The sequence below is a fragment of the Osmerus mordax genome, chromosome 23 (assembly GCF_038355195.1).
Source record: "Osmerus mordax isolate fOsmMor3 chromosome 23, fOsmMor3.pri, whole genome shotgun sequence".
Lineage (NCBI taxonomy): Eukaryota > Metazoa > Chordata > Actinopteri > Osmeriformes > Osmeridae > Osmerus > Osmerus mordax.
The window spans coordinates 2,739,893-2,759,478 of NC_090072.1; the positions used below are offsets into that span (position 1 = coordinate 2,739,893).

The 19,586-nt window shown below is 48.7% G+C and overlaps 2 protein-coding genes across 2 annotated transcripts in view; one reads left to right on the forward strand and one right to left on the reverse strand.

The window, feature by feature from the left end:
* Positions 1–12,931, forward strand: part of ankrd53 (ankyrin repeat domain 53) — a 16,875-nt gene extending 3,944 nt beyond the window's left edge. The window contains exons 2-5 of the mRNA XM_067261118.1: positions 10,921–11,120; positions 11,449–11,613; positions 11,905–12,025; positions 12,347–12,931. Of these exons, the coding sequence (XP_067117219.1) occupies positions 10,921–11,120; positions 11,449–11,613; positions 11,905–12,025; positions 12,347–12,931 (1,071 nt within the window). The remainder of the gene's footprint in view (positions 1–10,920; positions 11,121–11,448; positions 11,614–11,904; positions 12,026–12,346) is intronic.
* Positions 12,932–15,644: 2,713 nt separating this feature from the next.
* On the reverse strand, positions 15,645–19,230 carry tex261 (testis expressed 261). Its single transcript, XM_067261710.1, has 6 exons — positions 19,071–19,230; positions 17,457–17,536; positions 16,982–17,135; positions 16,603–16,670; positions 16,337–16,439; positions 15,645–16,142 (listed from the first exon to the last, which is right to left on the reverse strand). Exons 1-6 carry the CDS (start codon positions 19,138–19,140, stop codon positions 15,988–15,990), a joined length of 630 nt encoding a protein of 209 aa, XP_067117811.1. The 5' UTR covers positions 19,141–19,230; the 3' UTR covers positions 15,645–15,987.
* Positions 19,231–19,586: the final 356 nt, after the last annotated feature.

A 19,586-nucleotide genomic window follows, 5' to 3' on the forward strand; every position in this document is an offset into this window, starting at 1 on the left:
TAATTTACTCATTTGAGGACAGAGAATTAATAATTCATGAGAACTTGGTAAATAGATAGAGAATGAAGTTCACAATAGAACGCCGCGCTAGAGGGAATAGCGAGAGTCACTAAGTCCTTAGAACTCGGACCATGGCGCACGGGAGCTGACCATTCTAATTGGGCCCTTCCAACAAAATACAGGTATTTCCCTTATATTTTAGTACATCTGATTTTTTTTTTATAGACCTATTTTTTTTTTTTTTAAGAAAGTCTCAATTATAGGGTGAGTGTGTGATCTTCTACATCATTGTCTTTACTGTTTGAATATTGTAGTATTCCCGTTTAATTTTTTACCATATATTCATAACTAATTGTTATTAAATTATCAGCTAACCCTAGTCATTTGAATTAATGAACACGATTTAATTGAGTCTTCTTAACTGTTTCAACTGTATGACCCAAACAACAACAAATATCCTGATTCGGATCATTCCGTTTTATATTAATTGCATTGGCTATAATTAATTCTTAAAAAATTTGTTTTTACATTCATCCCATTTACTTTTAAGATTCAACACGAGAAAGAAAAACTTAAAGCATAAAATAGAATTTCAACGGACTCAAACACGACGGAATGGAGGACCCGGCGTGGTAGGACACCTCTGAGCTTCACAGTCCCAGCGCTCGGTGCATTCACAGTTCACGGGCTCCTCGACCTAAATGCGATGTGACGGGAGAACCTTTACCGAAACAAACGGGAATATAGTATCAGGGAAGGCTGACCGAGCTGTGAACTGGGGCCTTAACACGGAGCAAATTAACATCAACGAAAATAGCACTGCGTTTTCAGATCGCTTATGTGCAAGACAGCATTTTGGCTAGCGGTGTCAGGTCCCTTTAACGCGAAGATGCATATCTAAATAGCGCCGTTAACCGGTCGGGCTTCTCCACCGACCCCTGGCCGGGGTCTTCGAACCCTTGACACCTAGATGGAAGAGTTCGAGAACACTGCTCTGCGAGTGCGAGCCCTTGGCAAGACGCATCGCAGTAATACACTGACATGATAGCGATACCCCTTCATTGTGGCATATACGGAATTAGTAGCCTAAATGATGCTCTGACTCTCAGTGTTTCTCTCTCCGTAGACTGGAGCCTGCCATCACAATAATGCTCCTGCCGCAGAGAAACTAGACTATATGCGATGACGATGTAGGATGCAACTCGAAACCGGCCTATAGCAAAGCTTATGATGATGTGTCCAATGACGGCAGTCGAAGCCTCGTAGAGATTATGAACGGAGGACCAGTTTCTTGACTAAATCTTGATGTTCAGCTTCTCTGACTGCACTGACGGGTCGTCACCAAGTATATCCATCATTCTATTACAACCTTCTTGCTCTGAACACGCAAACATATTCTCGGCGAACAAAGTCAACCTTTTCCCCTTACGCACACACACACAGTGTGTCTCTTTCACAGAGAAAGAGAGAGTGAAAGAAAGAACGTATGACTGGAATAGCTTTTAAACTTAGCTATTCCATCATCTAATTAAACCATCGGTTCTGCTCGGGGCAATACCGATTCAGGGAAGAGCATCGGCGTCTGATCTGATTGAATTTGAGCGTTAGTGAATTCTGCTCCCGCTCCTCTCTGCATCGGCTTCCCTGCGCCTTATACCCTCAAAGGCATGTGTGGGCTACGCTATAACCCCCCTCCACAAGCCCCACCCAGACCCCTTAAGTTTGCCCATTGCAGGATGGATGTGTACACACAAACATCTGGCTTCAGTTCAGCAGACAAACTCACGATGAGTCTGCTCCCGTCGCTGCAACAGTGACTCATGAAACTTGTCCACGGGTGTTTTTGATTCTTGCGTTTCAACGTTGTCCTCCATTCCAAACTATATTTTACATACTAACTCACAAAGGACAACGAGATAAATGTAAGTTTCAGGAATACTTAAACTTTATCAAATATAATAAGGAGACGGGGAGAGAGAGAGAGTGAGAGAGAGTGACGTCTTGGCTGTCGTTTTTAAAACCAACACTCCATTAAGTGGAAGTCGAGCAGGAGCGCGTTCTCTCAGTCTGCAAACACAGCAGAAGACAAGCAGGTGGAGGAGCAGCTTGAGGAGCATTAAAAGCCTGTCCTGTCTGATGAGGAGGGAGAGATGTCAGGTCCTAATGCAGGACTCTGCTACCAGAGCTGCGTGCGTGCGTGTATGTGTTTTTGTACTAGCCGTCACTTCATAAAAAGTAGAAGCGCTGGCCGTTAAAAACTCAGACATGGTATGAAAGCACACACACACACACAAGGGACTGGACGTGAGTGGTTACAGTACAAGGCCTTCTCCATCCACAGGCCCCTACTGACATTATTGACCCATAATGATATTTCCAGGCTGATGGATTAAAACCCAGTCACATGAGCGTAATGAAAGCCCCCGATGTTGTGATTGAATGAATTAATGGTGGACACACACACACCGGTGCCACCATGAACTGCCAACAGATCAAAACACACACCGACCTAAAGGCCTGCAATTGTAGGAGGTAGCCTGTAATGTTAGTTGAGGTTCTTGCCTGTTGTTTTATACTGGACTCTTCAACTCCTCTCAAAAGCCTGCTTGGCGCCAGGACGTCCCATTTCCCGTGCCAGCGCGGCTAATTATCTACTGTGGCAGATCTGGAGAGAGTCCAGATAGCCAGCTAACTGGCCTCCTCCGGGAGAAGATGAGATGTTGTCGTGACTTTGTGCTCCATCTCTCTCCTTCCAAAGGAACCACTCAGAGCCACTTTGGCAACCAGGATACCCAAGTGAAGGTCACAGTAGCTGGGGGAGAGTGAAGGGGGTCGGGGGGGGGGGTGGGGGGGATTAAAAACGACAGCTCTGTCTTTTAATGAGGCAGCCTTTTAAAGGTCTCCGGAGGTTTATCACACCTTGGACGTGTTTGTTAGACTATGTTCTCCCAGCAGGCTGAGGAGCCATACGTTGACACACACACACACATTCTCACACAGACACACAGACACACACACACTCAGACACAGATACAGACACAGACACACAGCATATGGTGTGAGCTTCTGTGCACTGTGTTTCTCTCACACACCACTGCGCAGTGTGTGTGGAAATGTGATTAAAAGAGTAACACAGAGGAAGTTTGCGGGAGCCTATAGTATCCATAACCATGTTCTAGAAAGCTTGTTGGCCCGGGCACATGCTTGGCGAACACGTGCATGTGTTTATGTAACACACTGTACGGTACAGTAAAACTGAATTCCAAATGGGCTTCAGGCATGCCACGTCCAATCACAATCTCCCGTCTCCTTGAGATGGCCCTCTACCCCTTTACGATCCTCCACCAATCAGAGAGCTTCTTGCCAGTAACCTATAAGGATGGGTGATGAATGGGGCCATGGCTTGGGGGAGGGGTTAGGGGTTGAAGGGGGAGGGGGTGTAAGGGTCGAGGGGATGGATCTCTCTGGCAGTCACATGCCACAGGGGATGGGGGCAAGAATCGAGGGTAAGGGTCGGAGGCAGAGAGGGAGGGTGGTTTGAGGGGCGAGGTGCCCTGGAGAATGAGTCAGGCAGAACACGCCTTCACCGTAAACGTCAAGTGGCTAGATCATTGCTCGTCATATGACGTCATACCGACTCTGCCCTTTCCGCGACTTCCTGATCGGCGTTGACCTTTCGCAGGGTGTACGTTTGACCTCAGCAACAAACCACAGTACAGTGCCAGTGTCCCTGTGGTGGTTCCCAAACTGACCTGGGATGACTGACAGTAGAACGGTTAACATCAAGGATGGTTGGAAGTTCAATCCAGTCAGTAGACAGGTTTTTAAGTGGCAGTCAATGGCGATGTCCTGAATGTGTCAAAATTCTTCATCGAAAATGAATGATTTTGTGATGTACCTTTGCTGTTCGGACTGCTTTTCCATGCGCTGGGGAAGAGAGAGACAAGATGAGAGATGAACCGATGAATAATTAAAGGGCTAATTAGGTGATGGAGGTAGAGAGTGCTCAAGAGACCCAGAGCTGTCAGAAACCAAAACCCTTTTAGGGTCGAGATCTTTAACCCTCCTGTTGGGCGAGGGGGGTGGGGGTGGATCCTTGTCTGGTCTGGCAGGGCAGCTGGGCTCGGACACACAGTTGGTGTTGGCTACGTTTCTAGTCCCCAGGAACAATATTCAATCCCAGAAGACTTAAGAGTGTGTGTGTGCGTGCGTGTGCGAGTTTTAGCATTTTAGACAGGGACATACAGTAACAGAAACTGTTCGTTCTTTGAATTGAGTCAGAGTGGAGGAGGAGAACAGGCAACACCGTTACCCTCACAACCAAATCCCCTTCCTGGTTATGAAATCACTTCTTTTCTAACACAGTACCTGTCAGTCTGATTGGCTAAGAAGTTGAGCTCAATTGTTCATCCTTGATGATTGTCATTCTTCTGCAGTTCGGGCCGAACTGCTAAAACTGCAGTTAAAACTAAGCACTTCTGATCCTTAATCTTCTGTTGTACTTTCGATGCACTATTTACATGTCGCTTTGGATAAAAGAATATGTCACTGTAAACTCCTATTACGTCAGCAGGGCATGTCTCCTTGTCTGAGCCACAGCTAGCAGATTATGAAAACCCAGTGTATGAACCCAGTGGGTTGTTTGACTGTGATGATGCCCTTCTAGTGAACTTCTGGTGAGCAGTACACACACACACACACACACACACAGACATCTGGTGTTAGGGTGCATTTGATCAACTCTGTTGATTCACAGGTACAGTACACACAGTCTTGGCTTGGCCTTGGTCAAAGGGGTGTCAAATAACTCTGAATTCTTCCAGTGGACCAATCAATGTAAACTTGCAATTACCGTGGTTACGGCCTACGGCAGCATTCTTTGGGGGGTCGACATTCAGCAGATTTACAGAACAGCCTTCACGCTTATCAGACCGGACAACCAATCACAATACAGCATGAGAGGAGGAGAGAGAAAGAGATAGAGAGCAAGGACAGGAACCTTCACTTCCTGCTCCAACACAGCGACAGCTTTGAAAAACAACAGGAGACAGTTCAGCCATGAGCTAGTGAGAGCTTGCCTGTCGGTACAGTCCTACACTCATATCACAAAATGAGAATCAGCCTAGAGACAGAGTTGTGAGTTTATACAGTGCGCACAAAAAGCAGTGATCAAACGGGACATGTCGTTTAACCAGAACCTCTATGTGTGTGTGTGTGTGTGTTTGTCCCTCCAACCAAAACAGAGACATATTTGGTTCAACAAGATTCAGTCCCAGTTCTATATGCCTCTTCACTCTACCTCTGTCTCTGTCTCCTTCATCATCCCTCACTCCCTCACCCCCACCTCACCTTCTCTCTCTCCTTCAGGCTGGTTATCGACCTGTGTGTAACGCCGGAAGGATGAATCACTGAGTCCTTCATCCAACACGCCACTCACCTGGGGCTAAGGGACCAACATGTCACACGACACACCGTGGGCACCTGTCATCCCCTTTGCCTCTCTCTCTCTCTCTCTCTCTCTCTCTCTCTCTCTCTCTCTCTCTCTCTCTCTCTCTCTCTCCGTCTCTCTCCGTCTCTCCCTCTCTCCCTCTCTCCCTCTCTCTCTCTCTCTATGTCTATGTCTATGTCTGTCTTTCTCTCTGTCTGTCTGTCTGTCTGTCTGTCTGTCTGTCAGTTTTTCTCTCTGTCTCTCTGTCTGTCTCTGTCTCTGTCTGTCTGTCTGTCTGTCTGTCTCTGTCTCTCTTTCTCTCTCTTTTTCTCTCTCTCTCTATCTATATCTCAATCTCTAACCATACTTCAGTGCCTGTCAACCCTTTAACCCTTGTGCTGCCTTCGGGTCACATGACCCAAAGGTTCATAACGAACCATTGTTGTGTTTACCCAATTTTTCCCAATACAAAAACATATACAAATAATTTTCTTTTAACCTTTGCAATGTGAGGGGTCTGAGACAGCCCAACGGTTAAAAGAAAATGCTTCACTTTGTTTTTGTATGTGGTAAAGTTGTCGCATTACAACGGTGAGTCACAATGACTGATGGGTCAGAATGACCCGAAGATAACACAAGGGTTAAGCTTGGATGTTTTGGCCTTCCCTGCTTTCACACTCCCTCACTCCCTCACACGCTCAACTTGGTCCTCTCTCATCCAAGCAAGCACACACACACACACAGCCGGTCATTTATATGATTGCATTGTCCATTTACTCTGTGTTACTCCTCCATCAGCCCTCAGGTCTGTTTTGGGATGCTCATTAAATCTGGTTCTCCTCAGTTGTTATCTCATTCATCCCTTCTTTCGCTCTCTCATTTATCCATGATTCACAATCTCGTCTCTCACGCATCCCTCTATTACTTCTTTTCCCTCAACCTCCCTCATTCCTTTACCTCTCTCTCTCTCCCCCTCTCCCCCTCTCTCCCTCTCTCTCTCTCTCTCTCTCTCTCTCTCTCTCTCTCTCTCTCTCTCTCCCTCTCTCTCTCTCTCCCTCTCTCCCTCTCTCCCTCTCTCCCTCTCTCCCTCTCTCCCTCTCTCTCCCTCTCTCTCTCCAGTCTTTCCCAGTGTGGAGCCGGTAGGAGCTGATTGGAGGGCGAAGGGAGGGAAGTGGAACATGAGAGAGGAGAGTGCAAAAGAGAGGAAGAGAGTGGAGGAGAGCGTGCTGGCAGGATGCCCGTGGGGACCTCATGGATGAGGGACCCAGGCCAAACAGATGGGATGTTTGTCCTGCTTGGAAGAGCCTTATCAAAGATGTATCTTGAAGGGGCAAAGTAGGAGCACACACATACATATACAGAACACACGCACATATGCAGCGGCATAGAGATAATAAGGGTGTGAAGATGAAATAAAAAAGAATATATTTTTGTTGTAAGAAACAAGGAATGGTGCTCCTTATGTGTGTAAAACATGACAACCTTATGAAATATGCAACGCACATGAAACGGACGTTACACGACAGTGTTCCGACCGGCCATAACAGCACCATAACCACAAATCCAGAATCCACCATGTCTCTTCTCTTCTTTCCCGGCTCTCCATCGCTCCCCTATTCTCTCCATCTACTCTCTCTCTCTCTCCCCCCGCCCATCATTTGTCTCACTGACAGAGCTAAAGAGTACCTGTCGGACATAGTGAACCCCCCCCCGAAACTACCCCTCCCTGACTGTCACCCCCGCCCTCCCCTCATCCTTCCATCCCAAGCAACCCCCCTCCCCTCCAAATCTTCCTCTTCCGATATGACCCCGCCCGCCCGCCTCTCCGTCCCCGCCCCGGTTGCAAGGCAGTGCGTGCGGGGAGGCTGAGGGAGGTCGATGTGCGGTCACTGCGCAGAGCCTCGTCGCATTGTGACTCCGAGCTGCACAATGTGCCAGGATGCATTAACGCTCTGCCGCCTGGCTGAGCATGATGGAGGGAGGGAGAGGGAGAGGGAGAGGGAGAGGGAGAGGGAGAGGGAGAGGGAGAGGGAGAGGGAGAGGGAAAGGGAAAGGGAAAGGGAAAGGGAAAGGGAAAGGGAGAGGGAGAGGGAGAGGGAGAACGGAGAAGACCAAAAGAGAAAAGAAAGGAATGGGGGTGAGGGAAAGAACTACAGAGAGAGAAAGAGAGAGAGAGAGAGAGAGAGAGAGAGGGCGGGTGGAAGGGAGAAAGGGAAGGTGGGAGGGAGGGAGTGAGTGAGGGCATCAGCGCACTTACACTAACATAGCTCTGAGCCCCTCGGGGCACGGGGTCCTCACGGGGTGGCTCATCAAATATGAATGAAGAGGCTCTTTTGGCCTCTCATCATCTCTCTCTTTCTCTTTCTCTCTCCCTCTGTCTGTCTCGTTTCTTTCTCTTTCCCTCTCTGTTTCCTTCTTTCTCGTTTCTTTCTCTTTCACTCGCTTTCCGTCTCCCTCTCCCCTCAACGCTCCGTCTTTCTCCTTCCTTCCGTTCTCGTTTGTCTCTCGTCTCCTCCCTCGCTCTCAAATATTCTCTCCATCTCCGAGTTCTGCGGAGAGGGATGGCGCGTCGAGCACAAAGCAGTCTCTCTCCCTCTCTCTTCCTCTCCCTCCCTCTCTTTCCCTCTCTCTCTCTCTATCCCTCCCTCTCTCTCTCTATCCCTCCCTCTCTCTCCCTCTCTTAACTCCAGGTATGAGAGCGACAACGTCCTCAGGCCACAGCTTTCATTCTGTAGCATGCAGGCTGCTATGATAGGATGTTCCTTCACCACAGTGATTTCTCAACACTGACTTTGCATTCATCAGATAGCTCTGTGAGCACTTAGGGGCGCATAGATTGTGTGTGTGTGTGTGTGTGTTCATGTGAATTCAGTGATTCACTCAGCCCGGGACTCATCCCCTGTAAGCCCCATGTTCCACCAAAGCCACAACCGAAAAGACACGATGATTGGTTACGAAGTGCCAGCCAATGGGAGCGCAGCATGGTTTGTCAGTGCCTTTGCCTTTGAATATTCCGGGACATGAGCTCATTCCCACTCCAGCGTTGAGCTGTTCGGATCAGCCTGTTTAAAACCTCTGTGATGTTGCGACTGCTCCTTAATGCTGCACAGAGAGGACTCTCAGGAGTCACACACACACCTGGGCACGAGTCACACACACACACCTGGGCACACACGTGTGCTGAAGTTTAAAAGCTCAAAGTCACACACACGTGCTTACACGTGCACTCTTGCACTTTTAGCCAGGCAGAGAAGATGAACACGAGGACATAGTCCTCTTGGGCCTCATACATCACTGTAAGGCCAAGGGCAGGGCGAGGCAGGCAGGCAGGGCGAGGCAGGCTGGGCGAGGCAGGCAGGGCAAGGCAAGGCAAGGCAAGGCAGGCAGGCAGGGGATGTCTCTGAGGCTAGGGGTTGAGTGGGAGCACAGGGCCACTGATCCACAGGCTTCATAACCTGACCATGAACCTACTACTGCACGCCCTTCCCACCGCTGGCCTTGCTTCTGGAAAACGTCGAGGTCATAGACAGCGTGGTGCTTTTCAGCTAACCCTAAAAGACGAGTGCCTTCATTTAGAAAGACCACAGCTGACGCCCAATGGGAAAACATCCTGAAAATATCAAATGTAATCGTTTTATATGAAGCAATCCAATCTTTGATAGAGACACAGCCTGTGCTGTGTTTTCATTTAATGTTGGGGTTATAGTTCTTCTTACCCCATCTGCAGACTGATAACAGCCTCAACTCAACTGAGTCAGTGAAGAGACGTAGGAGAACGCTTTCTTCTTCATACGGTCTACATCAGTTACACTATATTACCGTAAGACCACACATTGTTTTTCCATTTAACCACGGTCCATCTCATCCGGGTCAGACACAGTTCAAACGATCAATTCCTTTGATCAGAGGCCGCCCCGCTGATGAGGCTATTGATTCTATGGACCCGCAGAGACATAGAGAACATCGTAATGGGTCGACACGAGCCGGCCCGCATCGGTTCTGGACCGGGTCACGTTCCGAGCAGCAGGTCCGCGCTCCAGCAAACCTCTATACCGGATTCGACCACCTTCGTTACACTAACTCTGGGTGAACGCCTTGTGTTAATGCACTGTCGATGTTGCCGCCCTGGGGGCTGGCTGTTGTCATCCATTGACTGTTGAAGTATCCGTATCCTGTTGCCAATAAGAGCAACGCTTTCAACTGTCAAAAGAGCTTGACCTAGACATAATCACTGAAGCAACTGTGTTATGACAGGCTAGAGAAGGCGAATAACGTCAATGTACACTTTCACACTAAAGAATGAGAAACCGAATGAAAAAAAAAATGTTAAACTGGCTGTTTTGTAAGAAATAAACTTCGACTGTTTTGACATGACATTTCCACATCATGCCACGTTAAAACGTTGCATATTCTTTCTCTGCTATTCATTAAAATTAATGGAGAGAAAAGACGGGACCCTCGCAGCTTTTATAATATATCATAGGCGATGTGAATTGGCTGGGCTCAATGTATGGCCAGAAGGACTGCTTTAACCACGCCTTGCGCTGGTTGTATTTGCCTCAACCGCAGAAAAATGAACATTTCTTAGACCACCGAGCCAAAACAATCACTAATAAGATCCCTCCTCCAATCTTGGAAGGAAGATTAACGTGGTGGGCGAAACTGCAATTTTATACAGAACTGTCAACTTTTCAACAAGAAGACCTTTCGCATACAAGTAAGTACACATATGAAATACCGTAGCTTGCATTTAAAGAGGTGTCATTTTCAAGGTTTTTTCAATAACTACTTTTATTGCGCTCTGGGAGTTGCGCGTAAAGTTACGTCAAAAGAATGAGTGAATTTCCATAGCAACCATGGAACAACAGCACCAACAACCAGCATTGTGGCATATTCCGAGCTAGAGAGATGGCGACTATTCGGTAAAGTTAAATAGGCTACAAAATAGGCTATATGTTTATTTAAGACGTTAAAATAATATTTGTATTGCATCTATTATAGTGGTCATCGGTAATCAATGCTGTTTATAAAGTTAGAGCGCGCCGCAAGTTTCGCTGCTTGTTTCGATGCCATAAATGATGTGAAAAGCTGGATATTTTGTGAATCACTTTTGAACCTCTTTAGCAAACCTGGAGCCAGTGCTAGAGTTGTGGGGGTCCGGAGGGTGTCAAAACAATCCAAAACTCACCCACTCCCTCCGGACAATGACTTGTTCCAAGCAGCCGCTTCGGGTGATCCAGAGTGGCTTCGGCTGAGTCTGAAGAGTGCGCCTACGCCAAAGCCCGTGGACAAGCAGGTGAGGAGGACCTAAACACGTATGGGGTCCCTCTGGTTCATTTCACACAGAAATGTAAGATTCTCCAACTGACGTAGTCTGTGAGAGGCACTAGTTCACTCATGCGCGAATGTGTGCGCTCTCTCCTACCTGTGTGTGTCTGTGTGTACCTATGTGTGTGTGTTCTTCTACTACTGTGTGTGTGTGTTTACCACAGGGTCTAACTGTCCTCCACGTGGCGTGCCTCTACGGCCAGCTGGCCTGCATGAAACTTCTTCTGGAGACCCAGGTGGTGGCCGTGAACACCAGCTGCCCTCGGGGCCGCAAACCAATCCACATGGTGCTGACCGCCCGGAGCAGACCTCACTCCCACACCTGTCTCACCCTCCTCCTGGAGCACGGGGCCCTGCCCAACATGTAGGTGCCCACCCGCGGTCCTCCACTCTCCAGACAGGGGGCATTTTGTAATTCAGTGTTTTGTTACTGTGAGTTGTGATTGTATCATCGAATGTAAACAAAAGTGCAAACGAGGCCATCTGTTGACTAGAACGCACATCTCATTGACGTGAGGTGAAAAACGCTGCTTTTGCAACAACCTGATGGGGAAAAAAAACGACATTGAAGCCAAAGTCACGAATGATAACGGCGATCGTGTTCTGATAACAGTGTTGTTTCCTTGGATACGAACACCGGCACCGATTAGATAACGATGACTGTGACCACTCACGTATGGGTTCCTCTGCAGTGCCACAAACACGGGGTTGACGCCCCTGCACGTGGCGGCCACCGAGGGCCTGTTGGAGTGCATGCAGGTCCTGCTCAACGCTGGCGCCGACACCCGGGCACAAGACAGCAGGGGGCACACACCTCTGGACCTGGCACGAGTCTGGTGCCACCGCAGGGTCGCCAGGTGAGGGAGAGAGAGGGGGACGGGGGGGAGACGGAGAGAGAGCGTGTGGGAAGGAAATAGGGGGAGACAGAGTAGACAGTGAGGGAGAGAGATGTTGAGGTAGTGGGAGAGCAGGGGAGGGAGATAAACAGAGTAAGTGAGTGAGTGAATGAATGTGAGTGAATGAGTGATTGAGTGTGACAGCCTAAGATTTTCAGTTTCCCTTGTGTGTGTGTGTGTGTGTGTGTGTGTGTGTGTGTGTGTGTGTGTGTGTGTGTGTGTGTGTGTGTGTGTGTGTGTGTGAGAGAGCAGGTACCTGAAGTACTTCATGTGGCAGGAAGACAAGAAGACAGAGACAGTGAGAAGGAAGGCCTTGGAGACTCTGCACCAGGACCTGGTGGACATGCACCACATAACCACAGCCAGAGAGAAGGTCAGCTGCAGGCCACACAACCACACCACATCATCCAACTCTGATTTAATATAGATCAATCACTATTTCAGTTCAGGACGTCTCTATAATCTACACAGGATGACTAAAAACAAACAATACAGTTCACGGTCAGTTAAGATCACGTCTCCCTTGATGACGAGACAAAATGCCCTGTTCATTTCGAATGTTAAAGGAAAACAAAGTACTTACATACTAGGAGCATGTACAGTAGCTTGTTGTTATTGTTGATCAGTTCTTGCCATACCACAGGGTTATTTGCTGAGGGGTTGTTGTCCTAACTGTCCCGCATGCTGACCTTAGGTGATCAGTCAGGATATCGTTGAGGAGAACGTCACCAAGTGGGCTGATGGGAAGGGCTTACCACGCCTCAGGACGCCCCCCATGGGCATGTGGTACCAGGCACACACCCGGTGCCTCTCCCCTGACCAGGGGGGGCCGACTCTGGGCAAGGGCAGGGTCCGCAAGGCCTCGCCTGGAGCCCTTTCACCACAGGAGGCCTGGAACATCTCCCCCAACCCTTCCATGCCCCCGACGGCTTCCGTGAGCAGACCCCAGGGGGTGCGTATGAGCAGCCAGCCTGAGAAGACCCCTCCAGAGCCGGACCTCCAGAAGAGTGTGATACTGGGGACGACCAGAGACGGACAACCCCAGTACGTGACTACGTGGGACGGGTCGCCCCAGCTGGCCCCCTCCCTGCCCATGGACGTCCTTCGCAGGGGGCTGTTCCCCAACGTTTACCCCGCCAGGATCGCCTCGGCCTGCCACTTCCACCCTCAGCACGTCCTGGACCTGCCTAGACGGGGCTGCACCCCTGGTCACAGCGCCACCCCCTGGACGGAGGTGGCAATGCACCTGGTGGAGGAACTGGAGCCTGGACACTACTAAGACAAAATCCCTTTATTCTTGGATCAAGCCCTTACTTCTAATCTATTTGAATGGTGAAAACAACATGGTAGGGAGTTATACTCCCTACATCCCAAAGTTTAGTTTTTATACTTCAATGTATCACTGAAGAACGCTCATCACCAGATTCCTTAATTAACCATTAACAAATATCAGAGAAATTATTTCTTTTTATTAAAAAGCTACAGTATTGCAAACACTACGGTATTTCCTTCAAAGACAGCGATTACAATGACGACAGCTGAAGTAAATTCATATGCAGTATGCTTATCCGTCGCAGGAAAGGGCTGTCTGAGCTCTCTCACTGAACTCTGAAGACAGACACCGTGTTGACACAGCGACCCTGCGGGGTCGTTCAAAATAAGTTGCGTCCCTGGGACTCACTGAGTTTCTGTCCTGTTGTACGATGCATGACCGCAACTCCTGCAACGACAGGTTAGAGTGACCCACTGAAGGATTCCAGAGACAGTCTGCTCTTGTGGTTTGTCTCTGCTGTGAGGAGAGGTTTGGGCCAGGGTGGCAGGGAGGTGAGGAGAGGTGTGGGCCAGGGTGGCAGGGAGGTGAGGAGAGGTGTGGGCCAGGGTGACAGGGAGGTGAGGAGAGGTGTGGGCCAGGGTGGCAGGGAGGTGAGAGGTGTGGGCCAGGGTGGCAGAGAGGTGAGGAGAGGTTTGGGCCAGGGTGACAGGGAGGTGAGGAGACCGCACGATGCCAGGGTGACAGGGAGGTGAGGAGACCGCACGATGCCAGGGTGACAGGGAGGTGAGGAGACCGCACGATGCCAGGGTGACAGGGAGGTGAGGAGACCGCACGATGCCAGGGTGACAGGGAGGTGAGGAGACCGCACGATGCCAGGGTGACAGGGAGGTGAGGAGACCGCACGATGCCAGGGTGACAGGGAGGTGAGGAGACCGCACGATGCCAGGGTGACAGGGAGGTGAGGAGACCGCACGATGCCAGGGTGGCTGGACAGACAGGTGACCCTACTCCATCTGTCAACTCCCTCAGGGTCCGAGGAAGTCCCCCAGGTGACGGCGTGTCAACTGAACACGGCCAATATGCGTACGTGTGGGTGAGGTTGAAAGTGTGTGTGAGGGAGGAGGTTTGAAGTGTGTGTGTGTGTGTGCGTGTGGTTTCATTCCTCTCTTCCCCTCCCTTCAAAAACACTTCACACTTCTGTAGAGGGATGTTTTGACCTCTGGCCGACCTTTCACACCCTCTCCTGTGACACCGCTTTAAGAAAAGTGCCCCCCACCCCCCCGAGGTCATCCTACGATGAGAGCACAACACTGCAGAGCACAGGCAGCACCCAGGGGGGGTGGGGGGGGTCGCGTGAAGAACATTACTGAGGGCAGGGGACGTTATGGATGAACCTCAAAACGTCCATACCTGACTGCACACCTCAAGGTCGAAGGAGACCCCTTTCCCTTCGAAGCATTTAGGTAGGAGGGGCTAGGAAGATGCCTGAGAACGCAATACGGACTTGACAGAAGGGTTACTGAGACTCACTATTCATGGCCAGAGGTTAGAGGTGAAAAGTGGGTTTGATTACCCTGCTGACATTCAGACAATCAGTGATTAGATCTCACACTCGTAGCAACCGTCTCTTTATTAGCATACTCTCTCTCTCTCTTCAGCAGTTCCTGGCTCCGCCCCAAATCACCCCCTATGGCCTATCCACCCCTGTGCAGTCTAGGTATGGGAGAGTAGACTGGACTGGTGATTGGTCAGAGGTGCAGTGGCAACTGGAATCATCCAATAAGGGGTGCTTTGATGCCAGTAGGCCAGTCAAATTATAACCAGTGCCTAGGGGGAAAGCATAAGTTTTGATTTAGAACAGAGCCATCATGTCCCACAGTCTCCATACAATTCACCCATAAACTTACAAAAATCATTGCACAGAAACGTTATCTCTAAAACAGATTGACACAGTATGTATTTATGGATACCTCTGCTGTTATTTTTTTCTATCAATTGACATACAAAAAAAAAATCACTATTATTGAAGCTTTTTTGTGTATTTTTTAAAAACAGTCCTAGAAAACTACGCAGGTTATGAACTACGCAGGTTATGAAGTATGGCGTTGGAGGTGACTGACGAGGAGTTACTTAGACGCAGACACGAAACCTAACATTCACTCCTACGTGGCTGCATACAAACCCTTGTATGTAGATTACTGTCATCGAGAAGACAAAACGACCCCGCGTAAACAAATCACAGGTAAATCTCTTCACAACAACCCTGTTTCCTTACCCTTTGACTCTCCCCCAGTCTCCCTCCCCCCAGTCTCCCTCCCCCCAGACTCCCTCCCCCCAGACTCCCTCCCCCCAGTCTCCCTCCCCCAGTCTCCCCTCCCCCAGACTCAATCCCCCCAGACTCAATCCCCCCAGACTCCCTCCCCCCAGACTCCCTCCCCCCAGTCTCCCCCCCCCCAGTCTCCCTCCCCCAGTCTCCCCCCCCCCAGTCTCCCTCCCCCCAGACTCAATCCCCCCAGACTCAATCCCCCCAGACTCAATCCCCCCAGTCTCCCCTCCCCCCAGTCTCCCTCCCCCCAGACTCCCTCCCCCCAGACTCCCTCCTCCCAGACTCCCTCCCCCCAGTCTCCCTCCCCCCAGGTCTCCCTCCCCCCAGTCTCCCTCCCCCCAGTCTCCCCTCCCCCAGTCTCCCTCCCCCCAGTCTCCCTCCCCCAGTCTCCCTCCTCCAGTCTCGCAAAACAAACCAACAAGTTTCAATAACAAACCCTATAAAACAGCAGTCCCCTCAAAGAGAACGTGAAGGAGCCACTATGTACATAATGAAGCCTCGGTCGTCGCTGCTGTTGTTGTGGTTAGGCTCCGGGTTGTTGTGTCGCTGTCAGGCTTCCAGTAGTAGACAGAATGCAGACAGAAAAGTTAAGACAAAGCTAGTCCAGACACGTGTCACCACCCCTGCTAGTCCTTCCGTAGCCCGGGGGAGGGAGGGGTCTGGCCCCTAGATGTACCCCTCTGGCCCCCTTGGTCCACCACCTTGGTACCGTACCGAAATCCAGACCTCCACGCATTCACCGCAGACCCTGGCACAGTTTGACCCGCACCCTGACCCCCCCCAAGTCCTCCTCAGTACAAAGCACAGCCTCCTTGAGGAAGGAGAAGATAAGCAGGATGCCAGATCTCTTTCCTCTCTTGCCCTTGGTGAAGTAGTTTGACACCACGTCGTCTGGAGAGAAAAAAAGTGGATCACAAGAAGATGGAGAGAAAAAAAAAAGACAGAGAGAGGGGTGGGGGGGTGTCAGTAATGTCCACGACAGCTCTTCTAACTGGTCGCTATGGTAATGTTACAGCACACTGTTTACTGTTCAGGTGTCAAAGCATCCTAGGAGCTACTGCAGTGGTCGTGGCTCCAGGCCTTACCTCCTTGCTGCATAGTGGAGGGCAGCACGTTCTCCCCGGCAGAGAGAGACACAAAGAAAGAGAAGGGGATCACCCACAGGCAGATGGTGAAGTATGCTAGCACCTGGGGGGAGAGAGAGAGAGACACACAGGACACAGACACAGAGAGAGAGAGAGACAGAGAACAGAATGTAGTTGATTTGATTCAATCTTACGACAGAAGATGCACATGAGTTATATTTGACAAGGCAGAGAACTGAAGGGTACGTGGTGAGATGTGGCCTCACCTCCGAGAAGGGGTAGTACTCCTCTGCAAAGTGCTGGAAGGCCATGTAGTGATTCAGAACCACCAACACTAGAACGAAGGAGAGATGGGGAGAGAAAAGGGCAAGAGAGATAAGAAGGAAAGGGAAAAGAAGAGATATACATATATATATATGCATAATACAACTCTAATGTATGAAAAATGATTGTGTATGCTGCTTCGAAGGAAACCGTCTGCAAAATGAAGATAACGTCTACTTAAAATGTGCATCGTTCGTTTTAACTTGGGATTTTAAGAAGAATGCTAGCTTGGCAGTTTCTGTGTATGTAGATGTTCTTCCACTAAAAGACAAATGGTAAATATATATGGTATATATGGTAAATATATATGCCAACACGTACCACAGGAGAGGATGAAGTTGGGCGAGCTGAGGAGGATGTAGGGGAAGGTTTGCAGCAGGCCGAAGTACACCAGGTTGGTGAACAGACCCGTCCCCATCATCAGCACTGGGAAACCCTCAAACAGGTACAACCCTGTCAGCACACCTGTCGAGAACTGACGACACAAAGACACACACAGACACACACGTAGAGACACACACAGAGAGACACACACAAAGACACCACAGACACACACACAGAGACACACACAGAGAGACACACAGAGAGACACACACAAAGACACCACAGACACACACACAGAGACACACACAGAGATACACACAGAGAGACACACACAAAGACACCACAGACACACAGAGACACACACACAAAGGAAAAATGTTCTTCTGTAAGAATGCACAGAATAAGTAGAGTAGAAGGTACTACATACGTTCACAAAGATTCTCAATACATAATATATGAGATCAGCACTCACCAGTATCATGTACTTTATTATTTTACTAGTCGCAACGGTGTATTCTTCTATTAGTTCTGCTAAATAGTACAGGCCCGCCGCTGAGGAGAGAAGAGGCACACTGATACATAAACAACAACCGACTAAATGCTTTCTCATCGTATCCGTGTAAATCCAACATGATGAGGTCGATGAATAAGTAAACAAGTCAAGAGGGACAACAACCAAGACAGAAAAGCATTCGCCCCAGAAACGAAAAGAGCAAACTAATGCCCTTAGAACATACAATATAGTATGGTGCGGCAGCCCCATTCCACTAGCTAGCTCTCTCTCCATGCTTTGCGTCGACTTCAGGCTACGGCTCTAAAGCAAGTCAAAACATTTACGTCAAGGGGGTAGGTGACAGCTTGCAGCGCCAGGGCGCGCAGGACTCTGCCTCTCGTCACGCAAGGCAGTCCCAGTCCGCCCTTTACACAACATGGGGGAAATGCAGTCAGAGAGCGCTGCACTTTTGAACCCTAGATACCGCTGCTGTATGCTACACCGCTGGATGACTTTATAACGAGCTATGACAAGAAGGCGGTCTAAGGTTATTCTAGTTAACACGGAATACTAACTGACCTATATACTGTGTTATTATTAGTGGGCCTAATTAGTGCAATTATTTCTACAGGAATGTGATAAACAATAATTTATTAAATTATGGATATTCGATTGAACGAGACAGGTCAAATAGTATAAACCCAATTGAGCTTGAAAAGTTTGTACAGTAGGTTATTTCGGTTATTCTGGTGTAGATGGATGCCTTTCAAAAAGGTCATAAGTGAGTGTAGCAGTACGTTTGAGATAAGGTCTTCCACTTGGTGGCGTTTGAATACAAAGCTACTGTTATACTGCCGTTTTATAAAGGCATTTTATATTGGTGTTTGTGACATTGTTAACGTTAAGGTATGCATGATATAGCCTACAGTAGGCTATACACGTACACACACACACACGTACACACAGTAGTACTAGAACATGTGGCATAAACAAGTGAACACGCTCACTGCCAACGTCACCAATCCTAGTGTAGCGTTGGTGATAAGTGCGATTATGGGCTAAACCTGAACAGGTGATGTCAGGTGCCAACGTGGAAAGGAGCTGTCTGTCAATCTCAACCACTTAATTTAGCAACCAAACTAGAAACAAAAAGCATTGTGCTGAACCAGTTTATTGAAACATGCTATAACTAGTAAACTGTTGGATGCACAAACCCCAAATCAGACGTACATTCTAGCTAGTTCAATGTGCAGAACAGTTTCCTTTGGGCAATATTAAGCCAGCACCAGTATGACTAGCTCCCTAGCTACGTAAGTAGCTAACTAGCGTAGCTAGCAAGTTGCACTGATACAGCTAGCCTATCTAGCTAGCACAAACTTAATACCTTAGCTAAGGAGTAACAAGCAACCAAATATCTGGCAAGCTAGACATTGCTACACGTTACGTGTATTAACAGTAAATTGGATTGATAAGTATCGAAATCGAAATAAAATCAATACTGTAATCGGGGTGGAATATGGGAATGCTAGTGATGGTGCTAGCCCAGCTAGCTAGCTAGCTAGCACTGAACTTCCCATGCACAAAAAAACTTACCAATAGCTAGAGTGACGAAAGATATCTGTATCACCAACGACAGCCAACTTAATAAATAAATAAACCACATCTCTATTCATATGAAAAGACGCTAATAAATACGAATTTCAACAGAAAAGACTGTAGCTTAGTACAAATAATTTATCTATTGGTCAAAGTTCCTCCCACCGTTTCCTCCAGACGGGTGAGAAACGTCATAGAACAGAAGAGTCGCGGTCTCAAGGTTCCAGTGTTCAGTTATAATTACAGCGCCAGTTCGGTTTGGAGGAACTGCAGTCTTAAAAACTTTGCTTCAGTGTGGGAGGGTGGCAGGCGCCTGTTAGGCTGTTGCCATGAATTAATAATGCAAAAATATTCTCCCAGTTTTCTTTTTTTTCAGTTACATTTTTATTCTTCTTCAAACTTCAAGGGTTCCTTTTATCAAGTCCTTACACACACACACACACACACACTTGCATGTGCAGGAAAAGTCAACACCTTTAAGATTAATGTGGAAATACAATGAAAAATGTATGT

What these genes read in the sequence shown, in the direction of transcription:
- tex261 (XM_067261710.1), bottom strand. Translation starts at nt 19,140, where the DNA reads ATGTGGTTTATTTATTTATTAAGTTGGCTGTCGTTGGTGATACAGATA. An exon ending in TTTCGTCACTCTAGCTATTG is followed by an intron (nt 17,537 to 19,070) that starts GTAAGTTTTTTT and finishes TTCTCTCCTCAG; the next exon opens with CGGCGGGCCTGTACTATTTA. An exon ending in AGTACTACCCCTTCTCGGAG is followed by an intron (nt 16,440 to 16,602) that starts GTGAGGCCACAT and finishes CTCTCCCCCCAG; the next exon opens with GTGCTAGCATACTTCACCAT.